The sequence below is a fragment of the Petaurus breviceps genome, unplaced genomic scaffold (genome assembly GCF_028583685.1).
Source record: "Petaurus breviceps papuanus isolate PSGF00001 unplaced genomic scaffold, PetGlider_PUasm1.0 129, whole genome shotgun sequence".
NCBI lineage: Eukaryota > Metazoa > Chordata > Mammalia > Diprotodontia > Petauridae > Petaurus > Petaurus breviceps.
The window spans coordinates 2,196,646-2,220,836 of NW_027185665.1; the positions used below are offsets into that span (position 1 = coordinate 2,196,646).

The following is a 24,191-nucleotide window of genomic DNA, read 5'->3' on the forward strand; positions in this document are numbered from 1 at the left end:
ATCTTAATAATTTATTGAAATTGAAGTTAGTGTAGCCTTGGGGGAAAAACACACTAATATAAAATACCATGCATATATAGCAAGACTGTTAAGAACTTATATAAAAAAATGGCACCAACAGTTTTTCATTTCCCTTAACATTATGAGGGGTTTTATCATAGCAGTATAATTTGTGAAGACAGCTTTGTGATAACAACTGCTTTATGCTTTGTTGTCCAAATTCTTCCATGCCCCAGAGAATAAAGCTTCATTTCTTTTAATGTGTTCATTGGAAATCTGTTGAATCTTACGTGCTACACATTTCACTTCATTTTAACATCTTTAAAGATAAATGGATTTTGTGTGAAGGTTGTTTTTCTGGGGTTTTTTGTTGTTGTTGCTTTTTGGTTTTGTTTTGTTTTTTTTGTTTGTTTGTTTGTTTGCCTTTTTCCTTTTTTTTTTTTTTAAAGCAGACCCAAATCTGGTCTGGTCATGGATTTTGTCAAGAAAATAGCTTTTGTTTAATCAATCAAATCAAGTCATATGTAATACGACTTTTTATTTAAGATTTGGGAAGGAAACCAAATAAGACTTATTGGAAGAAAAAGCATTTTTTTTCCTAGAACACATCAAATTATAACCCAGTCAGGTTTAATTTGTTCTTTGCTATTTTATAGTAGAGCAAAAGTCTCTAGGTTATGAGCTATAGGCATAACAACTTAAATATTTTAATAACTTACCCCTTCCGAAGGAAACAAAACTATTTTTGTCTGACCCACATTTGAGTTAGAATTACTGTTCTGAGTTTCATTTATCTGCTTAAGTAAATATTTACTCTGAAGGGAAATAGCAAAAACAAAAATTAATAGATTTCACTTCAAGATACTGAGCTGAAAAATGGATATACAAAAATGTCACAGATGTTTATACAGTGTTGCCTCACTGCAAATAAGTGCAGTAAATCATGTCTTCAGCTTTATTATGAAGATTGCTTCTTTCTTGCTGCAGAATAACGGTATGTGTGGTTTTTCTCTTACTGCAGCTCCCAATGCTCTATGTCTTAAAATGGTTTAAAGCCTTTAGCTTGCTTCGGGGAGTTAGTTCAGGTGGTAAGGAAGGCTTTGCCGGAAGAATTCTTGTAAATGAAGACTTTGCACATAGTTTGGAATCCTGCTGATGGCCCCATTTAAATCCCCCTTCAAAAAAAATAAAATGGCTTTTAAAAATCAAATTAAATTATTGAAATAACTGTTAATCGCATAGCAGTCATATCCTTCAGTAGTTTGCGTTTGACAGTTATCTATTGTTTCACAGAATTGACTTTAAATTTGATATGTTCAAAATGCTCTAACCCTTGCTGTGGAATCTTTTCTTCAGCAAGTCAAGTATGTGTGTGTGTGTTTTTTTTCCATCCTTAGCTTATCAGGCCCGGTCCAAAGCCTTCTAGCAGAGGGAATTGATTCCTGTCAGGGGTTGCTGCCAAGACATCGGAAGGATTTTTGACCAAGGTTTTCAAAAGCTCAGTGTCACACCTGCCATATTGAATAAGGAGGGGTTTTGGATGCATAGTTCTAGCATTTTACTGTCCTTTTGTGTGTTTTTTGTTTTTGTTATGTTTTTGTTATTTTTTTTTTTGTCCTGGTCTCTATCTTTCATAGAATTAAGCGGTGTTCACACTAGCTTTAAAATGGTTGACTGGATTATATAACCGTGTTTACTGAAATTCATATACCTGTTAACTTTTAATTAGTACATAGTGTGGACACAGCATGTCTTCTAACTGACGATTAACCCCTTATACATATATATTTAGAATATATTCACATAGGGTAAGAATTTGCCTTTTGTTTTTGTAAATTAACCTAGTCTCTGTTGTATGTTAACAGGGTGTTAAGCAACAAATATAATTTTAGCACAGTGACCTTTATTAAGGGGTTAATCCATTTGAAATGTAAAATGGGTACAAAAATCCACACATTAAATTTTATTTCAAATTCCCTAAGATATAGCTCTAATTTATTTTGAAATTGCAATAGGTGTCTTGGCATCTTTGGACTTAAGAGTATTAGCTAAAAATTTCAAGCTTATTTATGCTGTCCATCAATGATATATGGGATACTTCTGAACCACAATGTAAAATCAAGATTTTCTGCTTGTGGATTGGGGTGGAGGTGGGGGGGTTCATATAAATTTGGAATAAATTACTACTGTAAAATTTTAAATTAATAGGAATTATAATCTACTTTCAATTCTGAGTTTTTGTTTTTGTTTATTTTTTTTAAAAGATTGCACAGTATCACCTATTTGCACTCTAGTTGTAACCAAAGAAGTAAATAAGGGACCTTAAAGGCTTTTGGCACATATGCCCCTCCTTCTTTTCTGCTTTTTACTGCTTTCCCAGCTGTGCTTTCCAATAAAACTTAGCACACATTTTCTATTCCTGGGCTCTCAATAGATTTTACTTCAATAGATTCTGAAAATTTATTTTCGTTTCATTTACCTTAATCTGGGTTGTAAGAATCAAAGATATCCCAGATTTCATAATAGAAGTGATAAAATGTAGTCTCTTATTGACACTTAAAATATGCCCAGTATCTTTAAATGTTTCTGAGGGCTTATAATCATGAAAATCGTGGTAAATTTTCCAGTTGTAAACAATACTTTTACAAAATATAATCTTTCATTTTTTTTTCTTATCCCATCACAGTGTCTTGCCCTTTACTTGTTTGTGAAAAACCTCAGTAATGTAAAACCTTTCCAGATATAACCTGTCTTTATACTGAATTCAACAAGCAACCCCTATTAGGCTACAATGTATCTTTTAAGTTTGTTGGCTCTGCAATTTTATAATAAGACTTAGGGAGGCAGCATTGTATAGGGCAAAATTATAGAACTTAGAAATATAGGACCTCTGGTCTAATCCTAGCCCTACCACTTACATATGTGGCTTTGGACAAGTAACTAATCTTTTTTGGCCGGTTTTATCAGCTGTAAAATGAGGAGGTTGAGCTTTGATGTCTAAGGTCTCTTTCTACTTAGCTTGATGAACACTAATGAGTTAACCAGTTAAGATTTATTTCATTACCAAGTGTTGATATTTGTAGACACATACATTCTTGCATTGAGAAATAAGGTAATTAACTATTGGATTGAATATTGAACTGGCTGCTATAACATTTTTTAAAAATTAACTTTTTAATTATTTGAATTAACTTTATTAGCCCTGATTTTTAGGTGCTATTTATTGCTAATTTTTTTCCCAAACACATTTGTGTACTCCCTCTAGTATAACAAATATTTATGACATAGTAACCTAGAAATTACTTTTTAAATTGAGGTATACAAAATACACTTTTTCTCAGTAAAGCACTATGTTTATTGTATCTACCTTTTATTCTGCCTTTATCACAGTAGTACCTATTTCCCCTTTTCTGCTTTATATCCATCCTCTCTCTCCAACTATACCATGATGTTCTCATGAGAACTCTCAGATATTTTAAAGGGTATTTCACATTCCCTTTGCAGTAAGTCAGACTTTCAAGGAAGAGTATTTCTTAAACCTTTTTAGAATTTACTGTTTTTCATTATTTAAAATCTTCCTTTTCCACAAATTCTAAAATCTTTCAACTTTGTTCCCAATGATTTCATTTCTGAAATTAGGTCCAAAATAGTCTGTGACTATTTAAGATGATGAGCAAATTCCATAAGTTTGTTGTAAATTCTACTTTATTGAAGTGGATTTTTGTGTTCCCTCTGTCTTGTGTTCTTTGTGCTGGTGCACTGTGTCCAACCATCCTTCCTTTAACATATAATTTTGGAGGGAATTTATTTTCCTAGAACATTTATTTGAAATCTAATTACACTGTTACAGTCATTGCAGTGAAATAATAAAGTGACTGAGAGTTAAACTTCATTTTACTCTCAACTTCATATTGGGTTAACAATCTGTGAATTTAAAAGAATTTTGCTAAATATTAATCGTTGGTTTCAAAATGCTAGTAAAATCTCAAATGGCATGTGTGACATTGAAGCTACTTTAAGGAAGTGTCTTGCTCACCTGGTCAAACACCCATTCCTCACTGCATTTTGCCAATTCAATCCATTTTAGATGTAACCTCGGGTATGGTGAAAGACCCACCGGACGTCTTGGACAGGCAAAAATGCCTTGACGCTCTGGCTGCTCTACGCCACGCTAAGTGGTTCCAGGTTCGGAACATCATTTTACTTTTTTCTTGTAGCCTTATGAGAGAGTAGTTCAGTTACAGTATGTTTAACTGTATATAAACACTCAAAGATTGCCCATGGCGATGCTACTTTAAATTAAATGAACAGAAAAAAATGTTAACATAGTTCAGTACAGATCTGCTTTATGCAGCTATTGCTGATTTGACAAGAAACTTACATTTTGGGGTGTTTGGTTTTTTTTTCGTGTGTGTGTGGTCATTGAGAAGGCGATGTTGAAAGCTTGACTCGCTCTGGATCACCATATGCTGTGTATTTATATTATATTCCATAAGGCTGCAGAGTACCTTTGCTTTAAATAATGGAATATGTGTTTAAAGCTTTGTGTTTAGTTTTAAGATTTTTTTTTCCTGTTTTTCTAAGTTTATAAGTGTAGGGAGTGAAAGGTGAGGAAGCAGCTGTTTGGTTTAGTGACTTTGCAGTCTTGCAAAGGCACAGTAAAGAAACCAAACAGATTCCCTCAACCTTTCAGTCCCTAGACAAAACTTTTTAGCTCTTTACTTTATTCCCTTTATTTCTAATATAGGCAGATTTTTAATTTACTGTTATAAATGAACATAGGTCAAAGTTCACAGGGGATCAAGAAATATTATTCTTGTATAATCTGTGCACTCTGACTTAAAGTACATACAGCTTAAAGTACTAACCTTGGCATAAAATACTGCTGTAAATGGCAGCTCATGGAATGAAATTTTGGAGTGATTTGTTTCTGTCATTATAGCTGAGCTTCCATTGAACAGTGGTGTTTTAGCTTTTTTCATCAAGGGCTATTTTTAGTAGTTTCTAGAATTAATTAATTTGATTTTTGTATTGCTCTCAAGGCTAGAGCTAACGGTCTGCAGTCCTGTGTGATTATCATACGTATTCTTCGTGATCTCTGTCAACGAGTTCCAACTTGGTCTGATTTCCCAAGCTGGGTGAGTTGTTTATAACTTGTGTGCTGTGAAAAAATGTGGTGGTGATGTTAATTCATTTTTGAACCTGAAACTTTATTTTCATTTTTATTTCATATCCTAAATGTAGCATACTTTTTTTCCCCTATGAAAAACAGCAGGAACTTAGACTTTTTTGTTAAAAAAAAACAAAACCAAAAAAAATATGTATTTCTTCCAAAATACTTTGCCACCTAAATATAATAATATATAATGCTAACTAAACTATCTGATTTTTCATATTTTCTGTATTATTTCTGAAGAAGATATTTGATATGGTTATTATAAACTTTATCTTGGGTATGCATAGTGTTAGGATTCCAGTGACTAATTTTGAATGGTACTTCAGTAACAATACCTGCTTCATAGGCATTTAATTTTACTGATTCCAAATAGCTTCCTATATTACCTCAGGTAATATAGTAAATAAAGACAAAGTACCTCCGGCTCTTTATTTTATACTGGTTACTCTGTCAATAATGATGAAGTAGAATTATTGCATATATAATTTTGCTTTGAGAATGAAACAAAGTCAAAATTAATTTTATACAATCCTATTTTTTTTTAAAAAAAGGAAAAAATATTTTGCTACAATATACAGAATCTAAGAATTGGAAAGACCTTGGAGGCCATCACTTTCAGCCTACACCTGAATAAGAATCCTTTCTACAACATTGACAAGTTGTCTTCAGACATTTGTTCAAAAACTTCTAATTTGGGGGGGGCACTAATCTCCCTGGGCAACTCGTTCTGTGGAAGTTTTTCCTTAAGCTTCTTTGTAACTCCGGTTTATTGTTGCTAGTTCTGTTCTCTGGAGTAAGACAGAACTGACCCAATCTTGGCCCAGTTCCTCTTCTGTGTGACTACCCTTCAAGTATGGTGATGGTGAATATCATGTCCTTCTGGAAGTCTTGTCTTAGGTTAAATATCCTCAGTTCCTCTAACTGATCCTCATCAGGCATGAAGTTTAGGCTAGCCCTTTATCTACCGTATCAATAGCCTTCTAAAACAAGTGGCTCCTTGGAACTGAGCAGAGTCAGATAGTCTGATCAAGGCAGAGAATAAGAGGCCTCCAGACCTAAACACTCTGCTTCTTTGATGGCAGTCTAAAATTACATCAGTATTAGACATCATTCACCTCTTCATCCTCTAATCCTCTGACATGCCCATATCCTTTTTCATTGCACTTCTGTTAGGCTGTGCCTCCTTCACCTTATACTTTGAGTTGGATTCAAAAGTATAAGACTTTAACTATTTATCCTGATTAAATTGTCTACTTAGATTCAGTCCAATATTTTAGCATGTCCTGATCTTTTTTATCCTAATTCTGTATTACTTAGCTATTAGCCCTGTCAGCTTTGTATTTTTGACAGATTTGATAAGCTGCCATCTATATTTTGATGCATGTTATTGGGGAAAAAAAAAACTAAACAGCAGAGTTCCAGTGGAGCACAGCTCTTTGGAATGCATCGGGAATAGTTACCTGTTATCAAATTGTACTGCGTAAGCACAACAGGTACAATTTGCTGCCTACTCTGGTACCTTACAAGTAGTAGATAATCAAATAATGTCTTTTGACCTGAATACGTTACCAGTAAGATGTCATAGATGAAGGGTTCCTTTTAGTGTCAAGGACCCCTTTGACGCTCTGGTTGGTGAAGCCTATAGACCCCTTCTCAGAATATTTTTAAATGCATAAAGTAAAACGAATGGGTTTAACAAAGGAAATCAATAATATTGAAATATAATCTGTAGTCAGGAAGACAGTCTAATGGTAGGTCTTAATTATTATAATGATTTTGTATAATTTGTATTTTGAGATATTTGTAGCAGCTGTAACAATTTTAAATAATTTTATGTAAAATAAAATGTTTCTGTTAGTGACAAAGTTACTGCTAATATTACTGTAGTTTTTCATTTATTGAAGGAAATGCTAAATTTCATTTCAAGGGTGGTGAAAATAAAGATAGGGATTTTTTCCCCCCATCTAACTTAAAGACTCCCTGAAATCTATCCACAGACCCTTTGAATAAGAATCCTTGATCTAGATTAACTGGAAAATAGAAAGGATTATGAATGTATTTTTTCAAATAATTTTTATGGCCATATAAGTAAGACACTATTAGTTAAATAAAGCCTATAATCTGAAACATATTAATATTCCCCATCATGAACCCTTTTAGTTGACATTGTAAAAAAAAATTTATTTGCAGATCTCATTATTAAAATATTTGTATAAGCATTAACTCTTCAAGGAAAAGCAATTTATTCAATTTAGCACACACTTTTGTAAATCTTCTTAATAGTTTTTTTACAGTCAAATTTAGTCAATTTACAGTTATCTGTGAAAATAAAGAAAGGGTTATTTATGGATATGTGAAATACACTGAAAACTAGTTTTGTTACTTTGGGGATTAAATCCTCTTAGTATACTTCTTATTAGACCAGACACTTGACATTGAGTACAGGTAGGTTAACTAATTTGAGTTTATCTATTTTTCCCCTTTGCCAATTAATGCAAGTAAATGTAAGTCACCAAATAAAGTCAAGCAATCAATATGAACATACAGTTTTCAGAAGAGGAAACAAAAATTGTTATAAAGTACTGGGGGAAAATGTTGTTCAGTCTCAATAGTAATCAGAAATAAAAGTACAAATCACTTTGAAATCACCTTCTTCCATCTCAGCACAGCCATCAAGATTGGCAAAAATAAGAGCATCAAACAATGCTGACAAGGTTGTAGAGGAAAAGGTATACTTATTCACTGATGCTTTCAGTTGCAGACTTGAGAACAATTTTACTCATATCTGTTGATCCAATAATTGTGTTCTTGGGAATATAACTTGAAATTATTGTTAAAAACAAAACCAAAAAAGTCCCTTGGTTTTATATGTAATTGTAAAAGAAAATAACCTGGAAACAGGCTAAATGTCCAGTAATGGTTGGATAAATTGTGTTACATTAATATAATGCAATACCATAATGCAATTAAAACCAAGTATAGGAATAGAGTGAAATCTGGAGGTACTTTTACAAAATAAAGCAAAGTAGAAAATCAAAGTACACTCTGATTACAACCACATAGAGAATAAGAACAATTGAATGAGAATAAATGGACTGAGAATTTTGATCATGACTTAATAAGAATTAACTGAAAAATTGTTTTGTTACTTTGTGTAAGAAAATTAATTAAAATGTAAATAATTCCTAATCAAGTTTAACATATTGATGTTCATCTAGTTATTAATAAAACGTTTAGGGGGCAGCTAGGTGGCACGATGAATAGGCCCTGGAGTCAGGAGGAACTGAGTTCAAAATGTGGCCTCAGACACTTAACAATAGCTGTGTGACCTTGGGCAAGTCACTTTACCCCCAGTAGCCCAGCCTTCCCACCTCCAGAAGGCAATCAATCAATCAATAAGTAAATGAAACATTTAATTGTTTTAGATGAAGTCAGGGAGTACGAGGATGGGAAGACCTTCCCTGTTGCTGTTTATAAATGTCATAATCATAGAACTTTAATGATTTTCTACCCAAAAGTTTCACCTATCCTGAATTAGCAATTCCTTAAGTTTAATTTCATTGCTTATTATAATCTTTCATGTTCCACTTATGCCAAGTTAATTATATTTCAGAATCTCCAAGCCATTATGTGTTCTTCTGTAGTAAATTGTTATTGAATTATACTAAATCCTTCTAGAGACTGTACTCAAAAAAGACATTTTTGAAAGTTATAATTTATTATATAGGCTTTACAGTGTCGTTTCATAAACCAGTGACTTGTGAATCTAGACAGTTGCTTTTAATAAGTATTATATATACATTTATGCCCTTTATCGTGTCTTACAAGTTTGTGATTTCCCTTTGCCTCCTTTTGTCCTCATCTATTTTATCTAAATAGAAGACCCAGAATCCTCAGTATTTAGCACTGAACAGATTTGATTTTTCATGGGGCTTTAACACAATAATTCCCAGATTGGGTTCTGATGTTGGTGGAATGTGTTTAATATGGGGTCTAGGGGTTACTTCAAATGTTAAATGAATTTAAATTTTTCATTACTGTGTGCATGCTCCTTCTACTACCCCAAATAATCATCCTTTTCACACTTTGCTAGACCATTTTTATAAAATTATCAAACTCCTCAAAGTATATCTACTCCCCAGAAATTAATACTGAATGCAGTTTATTAATATTTTTCTATTCAGTATATATGCAAATTTTTCTGTCTTAAATATTATTTATATCACTAACTGGAGCTTTCTAAGCATGAAATCATTAACACTGATGTTATTTATAAGTAAACTTTGCGATATGCCTACTCAGAACTCTTATTACTCCCACCTTGTCCTTTCTAATAAGTGCTATGTATAACATTGTATAGGAATGCCTTATTTTTAAGCCTTATAGGAGAATGAGACTGTTTAAGGAAATTTTCCAGATTTCTAAAATTTAACTTGTAACAAAATATTTGCTTGACCATTTTTGATGGGAATCTTTTAAAGATGTATCATTAGATACTTTGACCTCGTTAAACAGAGCATACAGAACAGTAATTGAGCCTTTATTTGATGTCTTAGTCATTGTTCTGAACATCAGTCAATCAGCAAGCATTTATTAAGCACTTTTTATTTCAGGCATTGCTCTAAGTTCTGGAAATTTTTTAAAAAAGGGGCAAAAACTGTCCCAGCTCTCAAATGTTTACATTCTCATAGAGGAAACATGTAAATAACTAGATACATGCAAGACATATGTATGTGGAAAGTAATGTCAGAGGGAAAAGCACTCATAACTTGGAGGAGGAGAGGGCCAGAAGAAGAACTCCAGCAGAAGGTGAAATTTTAACAGTCTTGAAGGAAGCTAAGGAAACAAAGTGAGGGATCAGCACTCCGAGGTCGAGGGTAAAGGCAGGATGTGGAGCTAGGGTATTGTTTTCAAGGAAACAGCTAGTTAGACCTTGGAGTGCAAGAAGACTGGAGAGGTAGGAAGAGGCTAGTTTATGAAGAGCTTTAAATGCCAGCCGGAGGAGGAGGCAGGGGATAGGATTGACATGGTCAAATCTACAGGTGAATCACCATGGCAGTTGTATGGTACTTTTATGTTGATGCTTTAAGGTTTTTTCTTTCTTAATATCACTTTAAATTAATGTTCTTCTGCCAAATGGGATCCTTCCTTGTAACAAAGAAACCAGTTATACAAAATCAGCTAACAAAACAACTGTTTCTAACATGGGTCAGCATTCCACATATGTAGTTCGCAGGTCCTGTGTTTATAGGAGAAACATAATTGGGTCTAAAATAAGAGTTAATAGGTACCAAATTGGGGCTTGGGATAGAAATTGCTCCCAGTATATCCAGCATTGACTTTTCCTGGTTCTTGGCCATGTTGCAGGCAGTTGAAGTTGCTAGGTAAATGAACCCCAGGATAAGTGAGGTGGCATCATGTTTAATGTTCACTGGTGCTAAATGATTTAAGATGCATGATTACAGAGCTAGCACTAATCTGAAAGCTAGGGAATCTCAGGTTCCAATCACTCCTCAAACTTAACACTTTATGTTATGAAGATTAGAATGCTTGCAGATTTCACAATATGTAAAATTAGGCTTAGATTAGTTTGACCTGTATATAATTTGTAACTCTAGTTGTTTTTTTTTAGTCACCTTGATAATAAAAATAAGCATATGATTTTAAAACCCTGACTTTCACCTATTATTGTTTTCTGTACAAACGTACTTTTACATAATTGTGATTTACAATATATTCTTTGCATTTTACTTTTTACAGTTTTACTTCAGTAGAATGTAAGCTCCCCAAGGGCAGGCAGTATTTAGTTTTTGACTTTGTGTTTTCAGTGCCTAACTCAGTACCTAGCACATATTAGATATTTAATAGTAGACTTACTGAATTGAACACTTTATATTATTATTTCAGAAAGTGTGATGCAGTGCAAACAGCATTAGATTTGGAGGTCAAGGACCTGGGTTTTTGTTATTAAATTTGTGCTTTAGTTCTTCATAACTGGGAGAGGCAACCTCTTTGTATCAGTTTCTTCATCTATAAAATGAAGGAACAATGTTAGGCATTAGAAGGACCTTTCCAGATCTGAAGCTGTTCCCTATTTCTGTGTATTTATGAAAATTGTCACTTAAAATGGCAATATAATATTAAAATTACCATAATCTACCCAGACATTCCCCAGTTTTTGCTTTGCTATTATGTATTTCATTTAACTCTTGTACATATTCTTTTTTTGTCTGGTTGGCTTTTTTTATTTTTTGGCCTTTTGGAGGACAATTGGGGTTAAGTAACTTGCCCAAGGTTACACGGCTAGTTTTTGTGTGTGTGTGGGTGTTAAGTGTCTGAGGCTGGAACCAGGTCCTCTGCCTCTGGGGCAGGCACTTTACTCACTGCGCCACCTAGCCACCCCAATGTACACATATTCTTTTTAATTCAGTTTTTCTTTTTTAATCTAAATTCTCCCTCCCCCCTCTCATTGCCCTTCCTAATGAGAAAGCAAGAAAAATAAAATCCATTACAAATATGTATAGATTTGTAAAACAAATTTCTACAGTAGCCATACTTACAGAGAAAAAAAAGGAATAGAAGAAAATTACTTCATTCTGCATTCTGATTCCATCAGTTCTTGTATCTGGAGGTGAATTGCATGCTTTATCACAAATCCTTTGTAACTGTATTGATCAGAGTTACTAAGTCTTTCAGAGTTGATTATCTTTATTTGTACATAGTTTTCTAAGTGACTTGTCACTACTGATCTCTTCAGACCTAGTATCATTTACAATTTTCATTATAATTAAGGCTTTTTATTGTCTATATTATTTAGTGAAGCTTTTAAATGAATGTAAAATACAAACAAATTATTGTGGTCAGTTATTTATTTAGTAGCTTGTTGTTTAGTCATATCAGTTGTGTCTGACTCTGTGACCCCATTTGGGGTTTTCTTGGCAAGGATACTGGAGTTGTTTGCCTTTCCTTCTCCAGCTCATTTTGCAGATGAGGAACTGAGGCAAATGGGATTAAGTGACTTACCCAGGGTCACACAGCTAATAAGTGTATTAGGCCAGATTTGAACTCAGGAACTTGAGTCCTTCCTTACTCCAGAGTCTTCCATCTGCTGAGTCACCTAGCTGTCCTCCTTTGGTAGTACTGGCCACTTATTCTTTGGAAAAGTGATTTATTAAAAATTGAGGCATAAAAGATAATTTTCAAGATTTTTCAAGTTTACAGTTGCCACAAGGAGAGTAAGGTTATAAATCTAGCAGGGGCTCAGATGAAAATTACAGTTTTGTTGTTTATAAATAATAGGGGAGGAAATCCCCTAATCATATTTAAATGACCAGAATATCAAATTGTATTTTATTGTAATATTACAGATATTATAATATCAAAAAAGGTGCTTGAGTCCCTCAAAAGCCATTAAAATGAAATAATTTGAGCCTTTAAAATTTGAAAAATTTTATGCATTTTTTTTATTTTTATGCATTCTTATTAGCACCAGTAGACAGGAATGCAGATTTTTTTTTTTTTGGTCAACTATTAAAACATTAAAATTTTTTTTTAGGCTATGGAGTTACTAGTAGAGAAAGCAATCAGTAGTGCTTCTGGACCTCAGAGTCCTGGGGATGCATTGAGAAGAGTTTTTGAGTGCATTTCTTCAGGAATTATTCTTAAAGGCAAGTTACACTTCATTGTTGATTTTTTTTTTAATCTGATAGCTGCATAGGACTGAGTAATTTTTAAAGGATAATAAGTATTTTTTCACATTTTCCTATTTAATGGTGATGTGCTACAGGTGGTCCTGGACTTCTAGATCCCTGTGAAAAGGACCCATTTGATACACTGGCTACAATGACAGACCAACAACGGGAAGATATTACTTCTAGTGCTCAGGTAATGTTAATATCTCTTATAAGAAAAGTTTTACAACCAGCTAGCTATAAGGGGCCAGGGTTAAACCTGTTAGGATCATAAGTCATAGAGCTCAAATAGGTCTTACAGAGATCATTGATTCCAGCTCCCTCAATTTACAGATGAGAAAACAACCCCAGAGAAGCAAAATCACTTGCTGAGGGTCACACAGCTGATAAATATCTGAGCTGGCATTTGAATCTAGTTCTACTATACCATGCTACTGCACTGTTAGATTGTCCTTGGGATTTCTGCCTTTGCATGGTCGTAGGTGAGATCATTTTAGATATTATTGATCCATCTGGATGTTATACTCGACTGGAATACAATATAGATCTGTCTTCAAATGGACTTATTTGAAATCACTTTATAGTGAATTTCAGCATTCTAAGTTAATTTAGTCTGAACTTGGAGCTTTTAGACTAGATCCAATAGAGGGAGCATTTATCTTTTTCTAATACGAGATTTATATTCATTAATATGATAGTTATCCAGTCATTTCTCTACCATCTACACCAATGGAAGAGAGAAAGGGATGTGTAGATTCCAAAGCCCATTGATAGCCATACAAGTTTTACCTTCTTTATTATATTTAGCATAAACTAACCTGATTACCTTTCTCTGAACCAATTACTTTTAACAGAAGATAACCTCCAGAGTGTGTTAAGTGGAAGGGAAAAGCACACCAACATTGAAATTTGCCATGAGTCATCCACATATTCATTCAGTCAAGAGTTAGTTGCATATTAAGGATTTGATGTCAAGTCTTTTCAGATTAGGAAACCTGGAAATGTGTCCACTGAGAGATGCCAAAGAGCTAAATTCTAATACAGATGGGGGGAAGGAGAGTAATAGATTTACTCATATTTATGTCTTCTAGAAAGCCAACAGAGGCATCATAATTCCCCATCAGACAAGATATTTGAATGCCTTAGAGCAAAGGTTTGAACATTGTACAAATTTTAGGTATTTATGAATAATAGCTAGCAAATTCTGCTTTATTACACTGATATGGCTCAAATTGGCTTGCTGCAAAAATAACTCCTTAATCCTTGTTGAGAATTTTTTAGTTCTTGTTACAGATTAGAGATCCAGATCAACTAAATGCAGAAGGGTAGATCTATGAAATGCCTAGTAAAATGAAAGAGTTGTATTAAATGATCTTTTATGGTCCTTCCTGGTTCTGTGTGACCCTAGGTATATAAGCTTAGGTTGCTTAACTTTAGGTAATATGTAATAATAAAGAGCTTAAGCTTCATATTTTGCTTATTGCTGACTGTTTAGAACAAATTTTTTCCCACTACACTATCCATAAGACATAAAACTATTTTTTATGCACACATAAGGATAAGAATTATACCCTTTGTACCTCATAGGGGACTTCATATGGTGTCTGTACAATAGATGTTACCCTCAAAATTAGGCTTTTAGCTCATCTGATTTGGGTATAAATTCACATATCAATAAACCTATTCAGTATTTCAGGTTTAAATACTAGATCTAATTTCCTAGTCTGGTTTAGCTGGACTGCTCTGCTTAAATCAGAGTGTAGTACAAAGGTGTCAAACATGCACCACAAACCATATTAAAATGTTATTGGGAAATATTTTTTAAATAAATGGAAATATAATAAAATATAGATGACATTAATGTGTGATTTTCTAAGTTAATATGAAGCAGAAATATCAGTATCTGCAGGGATACTTATGTATGGTTTATTCTTCCTTCTCACTCTCCCTTCCCCCTGCCCCTTTCTATTTGAATAGACCACTGTTATAGCATATAGGAGGAGGAGATGAACCTGCATTCAGTCTTGGTTAGAATTTTTGTTCAAGTTTTAGGTTCCTCATCTAAAGAGGGAGTTACAAGAAGAGTGTCACAAAAATTAAAACTGTAAAATCATAATTATGAAATGATATTAAAGGAAATTATTTTATCTAGCCTGGTAAAAAGAAGCTAAGCTAAGATATAACAGCAAATTCTTACACAGTTGATAACTGTTTTACATCTCTTTGAAGATAAAACAAGCAAAAATATCTTAAACTATGGCAGGAAAAATATTATTAGATAAATGGATTTATTCAGGGTGAAGGTTGTCACATATTGAAGTGGAAGGCTATTGAATCTCCAAGGATGTTTTAGTTGTTCTACATCATAAAAATAAGATTCTCTTTTCACAGTCTCCCTATAGTACTAAGATTCAACAAAATCTTCTGAAACATGTCTAGAATGAATTTGACAGTTTAAACTAGGCAAACAGTGATATAGAGTATTGGTTATATACATAAGCTATTTATTAATGGAATCGTGGAGGCATAGGTTGTGGGTTTGATGGGTTTTGTTTGTTTTTTAATGACAATGGGAAATTTTTTATTCATACATGTAAAGTTAATATTTGGATTAGATTCATCCCTGTAAGTGAAGAATATTGTTTTCTCAAACCTGATTGAGTAAATTATTTGGACATTTTCTCTTAAATATATAGATAGGCTAGCCTTTGAAACTTGGAGGTTTTTGGAGGAGATGAATCTTGTTTGTTACACAAAAGTACTGGTACTTTGGGGGCTTGGGATTTTTAGTAATAATGTTTGGGGTTTTTTGTTTTTTTTTCTTTTAGAACTAGTAAAATTGGACTTCACAATGTACTTCTTTCTCTTAACAGTTTGCTCTGAGACTCCTTGCATTCCGTCAGATACACAAAGTTCTAGGTATGGATCCTTTGCCTCAAATGAACCAACGCTTCAATATCCACAACAACAGAAAACGAAGAAGGGACAGTGATGGAGTCGATGGATTTGAAGCTGAAGGAAAAAAGGACAAAAAAGATTATGATAACTTTTAAAAAGTTTTTGTAAATCTTCAGTGTTAAAAAAAAAAAAAAGGTGTGCCCAATTGTTGGCTGTTTTTCATTCATAATAATGTCTACTTCGAAATGCTTAAAAAAAAAGTTGAGGGTTAATTTTGTGGAAAGAACCAGGTGTTTCTGTGAATTTAAAAACTTTTAACGAATGTACAGTGTTAGGTATTTTATGAATGGAAAGACACCAAAAATATTTGTACTCAAATTAGGGGGGAGGGCTGGCAAAATATAATTTTAGTTCAGATGTTTGCCATTATTTTACTCTTACTTTACTAGCTACATGTTAGATTCCCCCCATATCTGTGTCTTTTATTAACTAATGCATTGTCTTCTTAAATCTTAACTGTATTTAATGCAGCATTCTGTTGCTACATGTATTTTGATATTTTTATTTAGAGGTTTTGTTTGCTCTTTGACACTATTTGTAAGTTACTTTGTGTTATAGGTAATATGCCCCTCCCCTCTCCCCTTAATATTTTACAGCAGAACTTTTTTTTGTAAAGTGAGACTGCAGGATTTTTTGTTTCTTTTGTTCTATATGTGAAGGATTTACAACACAAAAAGTTACCCTGCCATTTGAGTGCTCAGAAATGAATATTTCTGCAGATCTTGTGGCATTTGTCTCTTTATTTAGTGTGATATAAAGGTGTAATTAAGACAGATTTCTGTTATTCTAATCAAGTTTGCTGTTAGTTGTGCATTAGCAGTATAAAAGCTAATATATACCGTATGGTCTTGCAACAGTTTTAAAGCATCTGCATAATTGATAATAAAAGTGCATGACATTTTTGTTTTTAATAGACTTTAAAAACTATCATTTTAGGTTTGTTGCGTAGATCTTTGTACAATTGACTTTTGACATAGCAAGGCCAAAAAATAACTTTCTGAATATTTTCTTCTGTGCATGTTGAAAGGGCATTTTCACATTTAAGTGGGCTAACCAATATTTTCATAAGAACTTTATCAGTGTGAACTAACACCAATAATTAGCCCTTAATTATGATGGAATTTTCTCTTATTGGTGCCTGTGAGGTTCTTCTAGCAGCTATTTCACTAAAACACAGTTCAGTGATTTTTCTCCCTCATGCCCCAATAATTTGCAGGCTGTTAAAGTAAGGTTGATAAAACTATTTATTGGACAAAAAATATGAAGATTTTTATCAAAGAAAAACCCAGAAAATTATTTGATATGGCCATCTTATATGCTTATGTCACCTTCAAAAAGCTAAACATTTTAGCAGTGGTGTAATGAAAGTGACATCGGATTGTTGATGTATGCGCTGGTACACAGGTGTCATTTTGTTGTCACAGCACTACAGTAAAATACGCAAATAAAAACTTAAATTTATTTAATGAGTTAAATTCATTATATGTTAGAACTGACATTTTAGTAGTTCTGTTTGCTCTATATATCCAGGTCAGGCTACATTAAAACTCAAGAATTGACGTTCACTCAGCATTCTATTTCTAGCTCATAGCATTCCTGGAACATTTTTTTAAATTAGTTATTAATACTGGAAATTTCTGAAAGTTTTTTTTTATTAATCAGGCCTGATTTTGTTTTGATTTCATTATTTGATTTTTAGATTTGAGGCTGCCCGAAATATTTTGAGAGGCAGAACAGTATAATGGGGAGGGAGGGGGAGTACTAGATAAGAAATTGAGACCCAAGTTCTCATCTAGACTTTTCCACAAATTAGCTGAATGACTAATGGATACTTCTTCACCTGTCTGCCTCAGTTTTCTCATTGAGAAAGTTTGATTCAATTCCTTTCAACTTAGCTGCTCATTTCCAGCTCTAAAATTCTATAGCTAAACTTTTGTTTTGCCATTCCTACATCTCTTAAGGGTGCAGACACGTTCAAAATTAGTTTCAGTTCACTTCTGGAAATTTTGCACTTAATTCAAGTTAACCTCTAGTTGTAAGTGGAATATCAAGGCCAAAGGTCCTATTTATGTAGATCCTCTATTTTATTCCTTTATGACCTTTTTTTTTTAAATTTTAATGTTCTTATGTGTGAATAATCGTTTAGATTCTTATATCTTTGACCAGCTCAAATAATTATGGTTAGCACATAAGGATTAACTAGCCACAGTTTTGTGAAAATACAAAATGTGATGGCCGACAATCAGTTGCTGCATGTGTGGCTTCATAGATGTCTACTTTTTAAAAAACTCTATATATGGCAGATAGTACCATATTAGCATACTTATTTAAAAGAAAAGAAGTTGTTGCATTTGTGGATTTTTAAAAAATAATTAAATAATACTTAAAAGATCACAATGTGAAATTTTGAATCAAAAGAAGATAGGACATTGTACTTAAGTACTCTCAGATTTAGCTATTTTTAACATGTTTGACAAATGAAATGTTTATTAGTATGTAGTCACTTCTCATATATCTGCTTGAATCCTAATCTAGCTTTTCCCTTACAATTTCAATATGCTTTTGCCCTCCATCCCCCATTGTTACTGTGTGTCCAGGTTGTGTACATTAATTTTAATAGCTCTAAGGAAATAAATATTTATGAAGGAGAATATCATTCCCACTCCCAAATTCTGTGATGCAAATCAAAACAAAATGATCTTTTGATATTTGTACTACTTGATTCATCTCCATTACTCTGAATAATCAAGTTAATGATGTTTTGAAAATATCAATGAGGGAGTATTACTTGACTTTTGTATTTAAATAAATGAAGTCATCATTTCAACTCTGAAATGTTGGTCATTTTATTCTGGCTAGAAGAAAATTAATTGGCCAGGAGTGAAATAATAGGAACAGCACTTGAAGATAATTTTTTCCTTTGTTTTCAAAGCATGCCCACAGCAACATGCTAAATTGTTGGAACATTTTCTGAAGGAATTAGAGCAACAAAAAATCCCTCATGTTGAGTCACCAGGTTTCTACCATACCAAATTTTCTAGTGCTGTGCATTTTTTTTTTGAAGTTCAATGTATAGGATTTTAAATGAAAACTTTAGTGACTATAATAAACTCCTATTCATAATCTGAAAAAGTCTCAACCATAATTTTGTTTTGTGAGCTAGTTGATGGATCCATGACCTCATTGGTGTGAGTATGCTCCGCTAGTGCAGAAAGATCCAATTGTATATATTTTGTCTTTGAATTTGTTGCAAATTAGAAATCCTAAGATGAACATTCGGTTAATCATACATTCATTCTCTTAACCATTCTGGATGAATGAGTTTACTATATCACAGTTTAGTATCTAGTTTTACATATTTTACCTATTTGCTATAATTTGGGTAACCCTAAATTTTTTATGTTCTTGAATCTAGGACTGTTTGAAGTGACTCGAGTAAGTACAAACTAGTTTTGTATAATTATTGCTCTGTGGTAATACAAAATTTCTGAAGAGTAGATAAACATAAAAGCTAAAGATATAAATGGCCAACATTTAAATTACGGATTCTATTTTGCCTACCAAAGTTTATTTCCAATAAATTTGCCAAGTTACTATTTTCTAGCTGAAATAAATTCTTTCATACAATTAATAGTAGTATAAATATCTAGGTCCATTAAAGGCATTGCCACAGAACAAAGTTTACCATGTTTCACTAAAGTTTGAATGTGGCCCTAGTGAGATTATGTAGTTTATGACTCTTATCCATGGTTCAAGCCAAAGTCCAGAGAAATTTATTACCAGATGTTTGGCCATTCAGTGTCAAAATTTTTCATCTGAGCAACCCCATAAGGAATTGGGAACTTAAGTTGTTATGTATTCAACAAGCCCATAATGATCAAGCCAGTTCTTTGGAATATCCAAATATAGATATAGAATGGAACAATGTTCTCAACTTAGCATAACTGATGAAGTACAAAGAGCACTTAACTTGGGAGTTGGGAGACCTGGGATCTAGGCCAGGTTGCATGACTGGGGGCAGCTTATGTTCTCTGGGCCTATTTCCTTCCTCATCTATAAAATGAGGTTAAATTGTAGATGAAGTTGAATGTTCCTTACAGATCTAATATTGTGTAACTACATATATTGAAATGACCCTTTCCCCCGAAGTCCCTCAGTAAAACCATAGGAAATTAATGTGAAGGACAGCGCTTATGATAGTATGTGGAACATAGCTACTCTATTTTATAATCTTTGACTTTTCCTTATTTTCAAAACTCAATCTAAAATGTATAGTTAGAAGAATGAATGCCAAAGGGAATGGTTACCTCTTACTGAAGAACCTCTTTACGATCCATTTCAAAATATCCATATTTATTGAGTTATAGCAGCAACCCACAAGTGCTTTAATTGCTAGAGTAATTTTACTACAAATAGGCATGTAGGCCCAGCAGTAGGTTCTGTTTGCTTATGCTAAGTATCCTCCCCATCATTACAGTAACTAGAGAGTTGCCTATTTAATTATATAGTCTTACCAGTAGTATTTACTGCCACTGTAAGCATTGATGATGTGTACATGTTAGCACCAGACCATCAATCCCATTTTTCTGGTTTATTAGCAACCAAATAATAGACTAAATTTAAGTGGATGTCAGTGTGATATTTGTGAAAAAATTATTGAGACCATATTAATCAAAATTCTAAAAGGTATCATAAAATTATGCTGTCATGAGATCAATGTGTTAGTCCTTAATAATCTTTTTTTAAAGCAATCGGGGTTAAGTAACTTGCTCAAGGTTACATGGCCAGTTATTTTTGCGTGGGTGCCAAGTATCTGAGGCAGGAACCGGCCCCAGCGTCAGGAGGGGCCGGCACTCTTACTCACTGCGCCACCTGGCCACCCCTAAGCAATTGGGGTTAAGTAACTTGCTCAAGGTTACACGGCCAGTTATTTTGTGTGGGTGTTAAGTATCTGGGGCCGGCGCTCTTACTGCGCCACCTGGCCGCCACTCCTTAATAAATTTTTTTAAATATATTGATTAGTCAAAAAAAATAAAAACATCACAAACCTTCAAAAACAAAATAAATGGTTATTCTAGTCAGAAGAACTCCATCTCAGCATCACTATACTAATTTGATTTTTAAATATATTTTAGGCCTGCCTGAGTGTCCTCATGGCTTAGTGGTAGAGCTGAGTTCTTGAAAGTTATGTGTAAGCAGATGACAGGCCTGAGACAAACTTCCTGACTTTTTGACAGAGGCCCTCTTTATCCAAGTTAGTAGAAGCTTATAAATAGATGGTTGACCAAGAACTAGTGAATTTTTTTTCAGCTGCCAAAGCCGTTAGACCAACTGACTTAATTTAGAAAGATTGCCATAATGATGGAGAAGATACCTATCCAAACAAAATCAGCTCCTTGAATATAGGCCTAGGCAACATGGTATAGTGAAAAGTATTTTGGAGTCAGAGGACCTAAATTCAGTTGTAGCTCTTCTACTTAAACCTGTGTGACTGACTTTGAATATGTCAACCCTTTTGTGCCTTAATTTCCTTATCTGAAAAATGAGGGGACTGGTCAAGATGATGTAGTGTGAGGCCCCTTTAATTAAGCTTCATATAACAGAATCACACCTAAATTTGGAAAGTACCTTAACTTCCATGTAATACAACCCTCTCATTTTATACATGAGGAAGTTGAGGCCCAGAGAGATGAGGACACATGGGTAATAAGTGACATGGCCAAGTTTGAATCAAGGTCTTACGATTCCAGATCCAGTGTTTGGTTAAGCTATTTCCAAATTAAGCCACCTGCTTTCTGAATCTCCTCCCACTGGCATCTGGACACCTCCCTGGGCTCCCCCAAACAAGGCCACCATGCTATTTCCTAGCTGTCCTCTCTACCACTAAACCCCATTTTCAACTCTAGCTCTCCTTTATATAGTATGTTCTGCAATTAAAATGTAAGCTTTTTGAGGGCAGAGCCTGTCTTGCTTTCTTGCATTTTTATCACCAGCACTTAAGACAGTATCTGGTACATACTAGGTACTTCTAATGCTTTGTTTTGTCCATTCACAACTCCAAATTCTATGATCCTTTCCTAATGATAGTTTCAGGGCACCTTGCAACTTTAAAAGGCAAATTTAAATGTCATCCATCAGAAAATTGTATGAGTCACCTCTACCATGCTTTTACAACTTCAGAGAATATGTTTTCTTCTGGGGTGTTTAAGGAATTATGATGTAAGACATCTAAAAGCCAGTTATTGGTATAAATTTGAATGAGAAGCAGAATATATCATATCTCTCATCATGAAGGAAAATGGTACAATTTTATGATAGATTAGGTCCTAGAAAGAATGGAAAATACCAGTTTACTTCTCCCACACTCTTCTATTGTATGGTTCCTCTAGAAACAGAAAAGATTCCAGTTGTCCTAAGCAGCTAGTTCAAAGCCTAGCTCTGTCACCTGACTTGTGTGGCCGTTTTAGTTCCTTACCAATACGGAGTTTGGATTAAATGGCTTGGAAGACCCCTGTCGGCTCTAAATCAGTGTTCCTGTCACCAATTCTGCTTCTGTCAGTTTTGAGGAGTGATAATTTAGACCTTAGATAACCTTAGATGCAAGAGCTTCCTCAGCAAATAATAGGGAGATGACAGAGCCTGGGCCGAAATCACTGACCTCGCCTGAAACAAGTGACAAGAGGGTATGTTCCCCCCTGCATCAAATTAAGGTAAGGACTGTTTCAGCCAGAAGAGGCTTAAATATCTTTGTTTCTTTCCATATATCCTGCAAGCAGATTGTGAAATAAGTATTTTTTTTTTTTTAGTAAATGAATAAAAGCTATCCCATGGGTAACCTTCTTTATGAAATAGACAAAAAATTAAAAGACAAAGGGCCAAGAAGAAAAGATCAACTTCAAAATGCAGAAAACTGCATTTATACATAAAGTAGAAAGAGCATAGAAAACATTGCCAGTGATTAGGAATTGTTTTCATTACTACTATTGAAAACAAAGAATTCAAAATAGCCAGATTTGGAAAGTGAATAGTTGACTATGAAAGTGGTGTTATCAAATGAGACTTGCCTTTCTGGATTCCAGGTTAAAATACACAGGTATGGCAGGCTTCTTCATAGAGAGTGAAGTAAACCTAACAGGAATGAGTAAGAATGAATTTTCCTGAAATCTCATACATCTGATCAAAAGAGCTTTAAACCGAAAGAGGGGAGGGGGAAGAGAAGGAATTTAGCTCAACACTAAGGACCCATTACTATGTGCAAGGTTTGCTATACCTGTGGAAAAGATGGAAAGTGGCTAAAATGATAGTTCAAATAGATGAATTCAGAACTGGTAAAGGGCCAGACTCCAGAAGTATTCATTAATGGTTAGATGTCATCTTGGAAGTGTCTCTGGAATCTGGCACTGCGCTAAAAACCTCTTTATAAACAATCTTGGGGTCAGCTAGGTGGCACCATGAATAGATCACTGGCCCTGAAGTCAGAAAGACCTGAGTTCAAACCCGGACTCACAGACACTTAAGTAGCTGTGTGACCTTGGACACGTCACTTAACCCCAACTGCCTTCCCTCCTCCAAAATAAATAAATGATCTGGACAAAGGCAAAGCTACATTCTTATCAGATTCGTACATTGACACAAATTTAGGAATGTTAACTAGCACTAGATGATAAACTTAGGATTCAAAGAAATATCAACAGATTCAAAAAATTAACTTCACATATGCATAATGGTATAGGCCTGGTTAAACAGTCTGAAAGTGATCTGGGCAATTTGTTCAGTAGAGTACAAGTTCAATAGAAGTCAATAATTTGAAATGGCAACCCCAAAAGCTAATGTGATTTTGGGCTACGTTAAGAGAGGCAAAGAAATAGTAATCCTGTGCTCTGCCTGCCCACATTCTAGGAAGAACATTGATAGGCTAAAGAGTATCCAAATGACAGTAACCATCATGGTCAAAACCACGCCAACCATTTGAAGGAACAGGATTTTTAACCTAGAAAAGGCAAGATTTAGGGAGAACATAACAGTTGTTTTTCCCAAAAGAGAAGAAAGTAAAAGGAAACATTTTTACCTATTTTATCCAGCAAAGTTCCTCTGGAACAACCTAAAAAATGTACCAGACCAAGTCTGATAGGGACAGCCAAAGGAAAGTCATTTTGCCAACTCAGGGCATCTTAGAAAGACAGAAAGCAAAGCCTATAGATACAGGGGGACCGGCCAGAAGCACAAGTGGAGAGCATTCCAGTGCCAAAGGGAAAAGGGGGACCAAGGAAGGGAACGAGGATAGGAAAAACTGAAACAGAAAGAGATCCCACAATATCCCTAAACTAGAACAGGGTTCAGGAATAGGTATCATCTGGTACCTATAT

At 34.1% G+C, this 24,191-nt stretch overlaps 2 protein-coding genes across 7 annotated transcripts in view; one reads left to right on the forward strand and one right to left on the reverse strand.

Moving 5' to 3' along the window:
• Positions 1-18,957, forward strand: part of LOC138172744 (zinc finger RNA-binding protein) — a 76,116-nt gene extending 57,159 nt beyond the window's left edge. For 5 of the 6 annotated variants that reach the window (XM_069102569.1, XM_069102578.1, XM_069102590.1 and 2 more), the window contains 5 exons: positions 4,088-4,185; positions 5,043-5,138; positions 12,732-12,843; positions 12,963-13,060; positions 15,741-18,957. In XM_069102569.1, coding sequence (XP_068958670.1) covers positions 4,088-4,185; positions 5,043-5,138; positions 12,732-12,843; positions 12,963-13,060; positions 15,741-15,920 — 584 coding nt within the window. In that variant the 3' untranslated portion in view covers positions 15,921-18,957. Of the gene's footprint in view, positions 1-4,087; positions 4,186-5,042; positions 5,139-12,731; positions 12,844-12,962; positions 13,061-15,740 lie in introns of those variants that run through there. The other variant, XM_069102599.1, reaches the window with a different exon arrangement.
• The window catches only part of LOC138172773 (activated RNA polymerase II transcriptional coactivator p15), a 216,636-nt gene that overhangs the window by 191,740 nt on the left and 705 nt on the right, over positions 1-24,191 (reverse strand). The gene's annotated exons all lie outside the window — the stretch shown is intronic.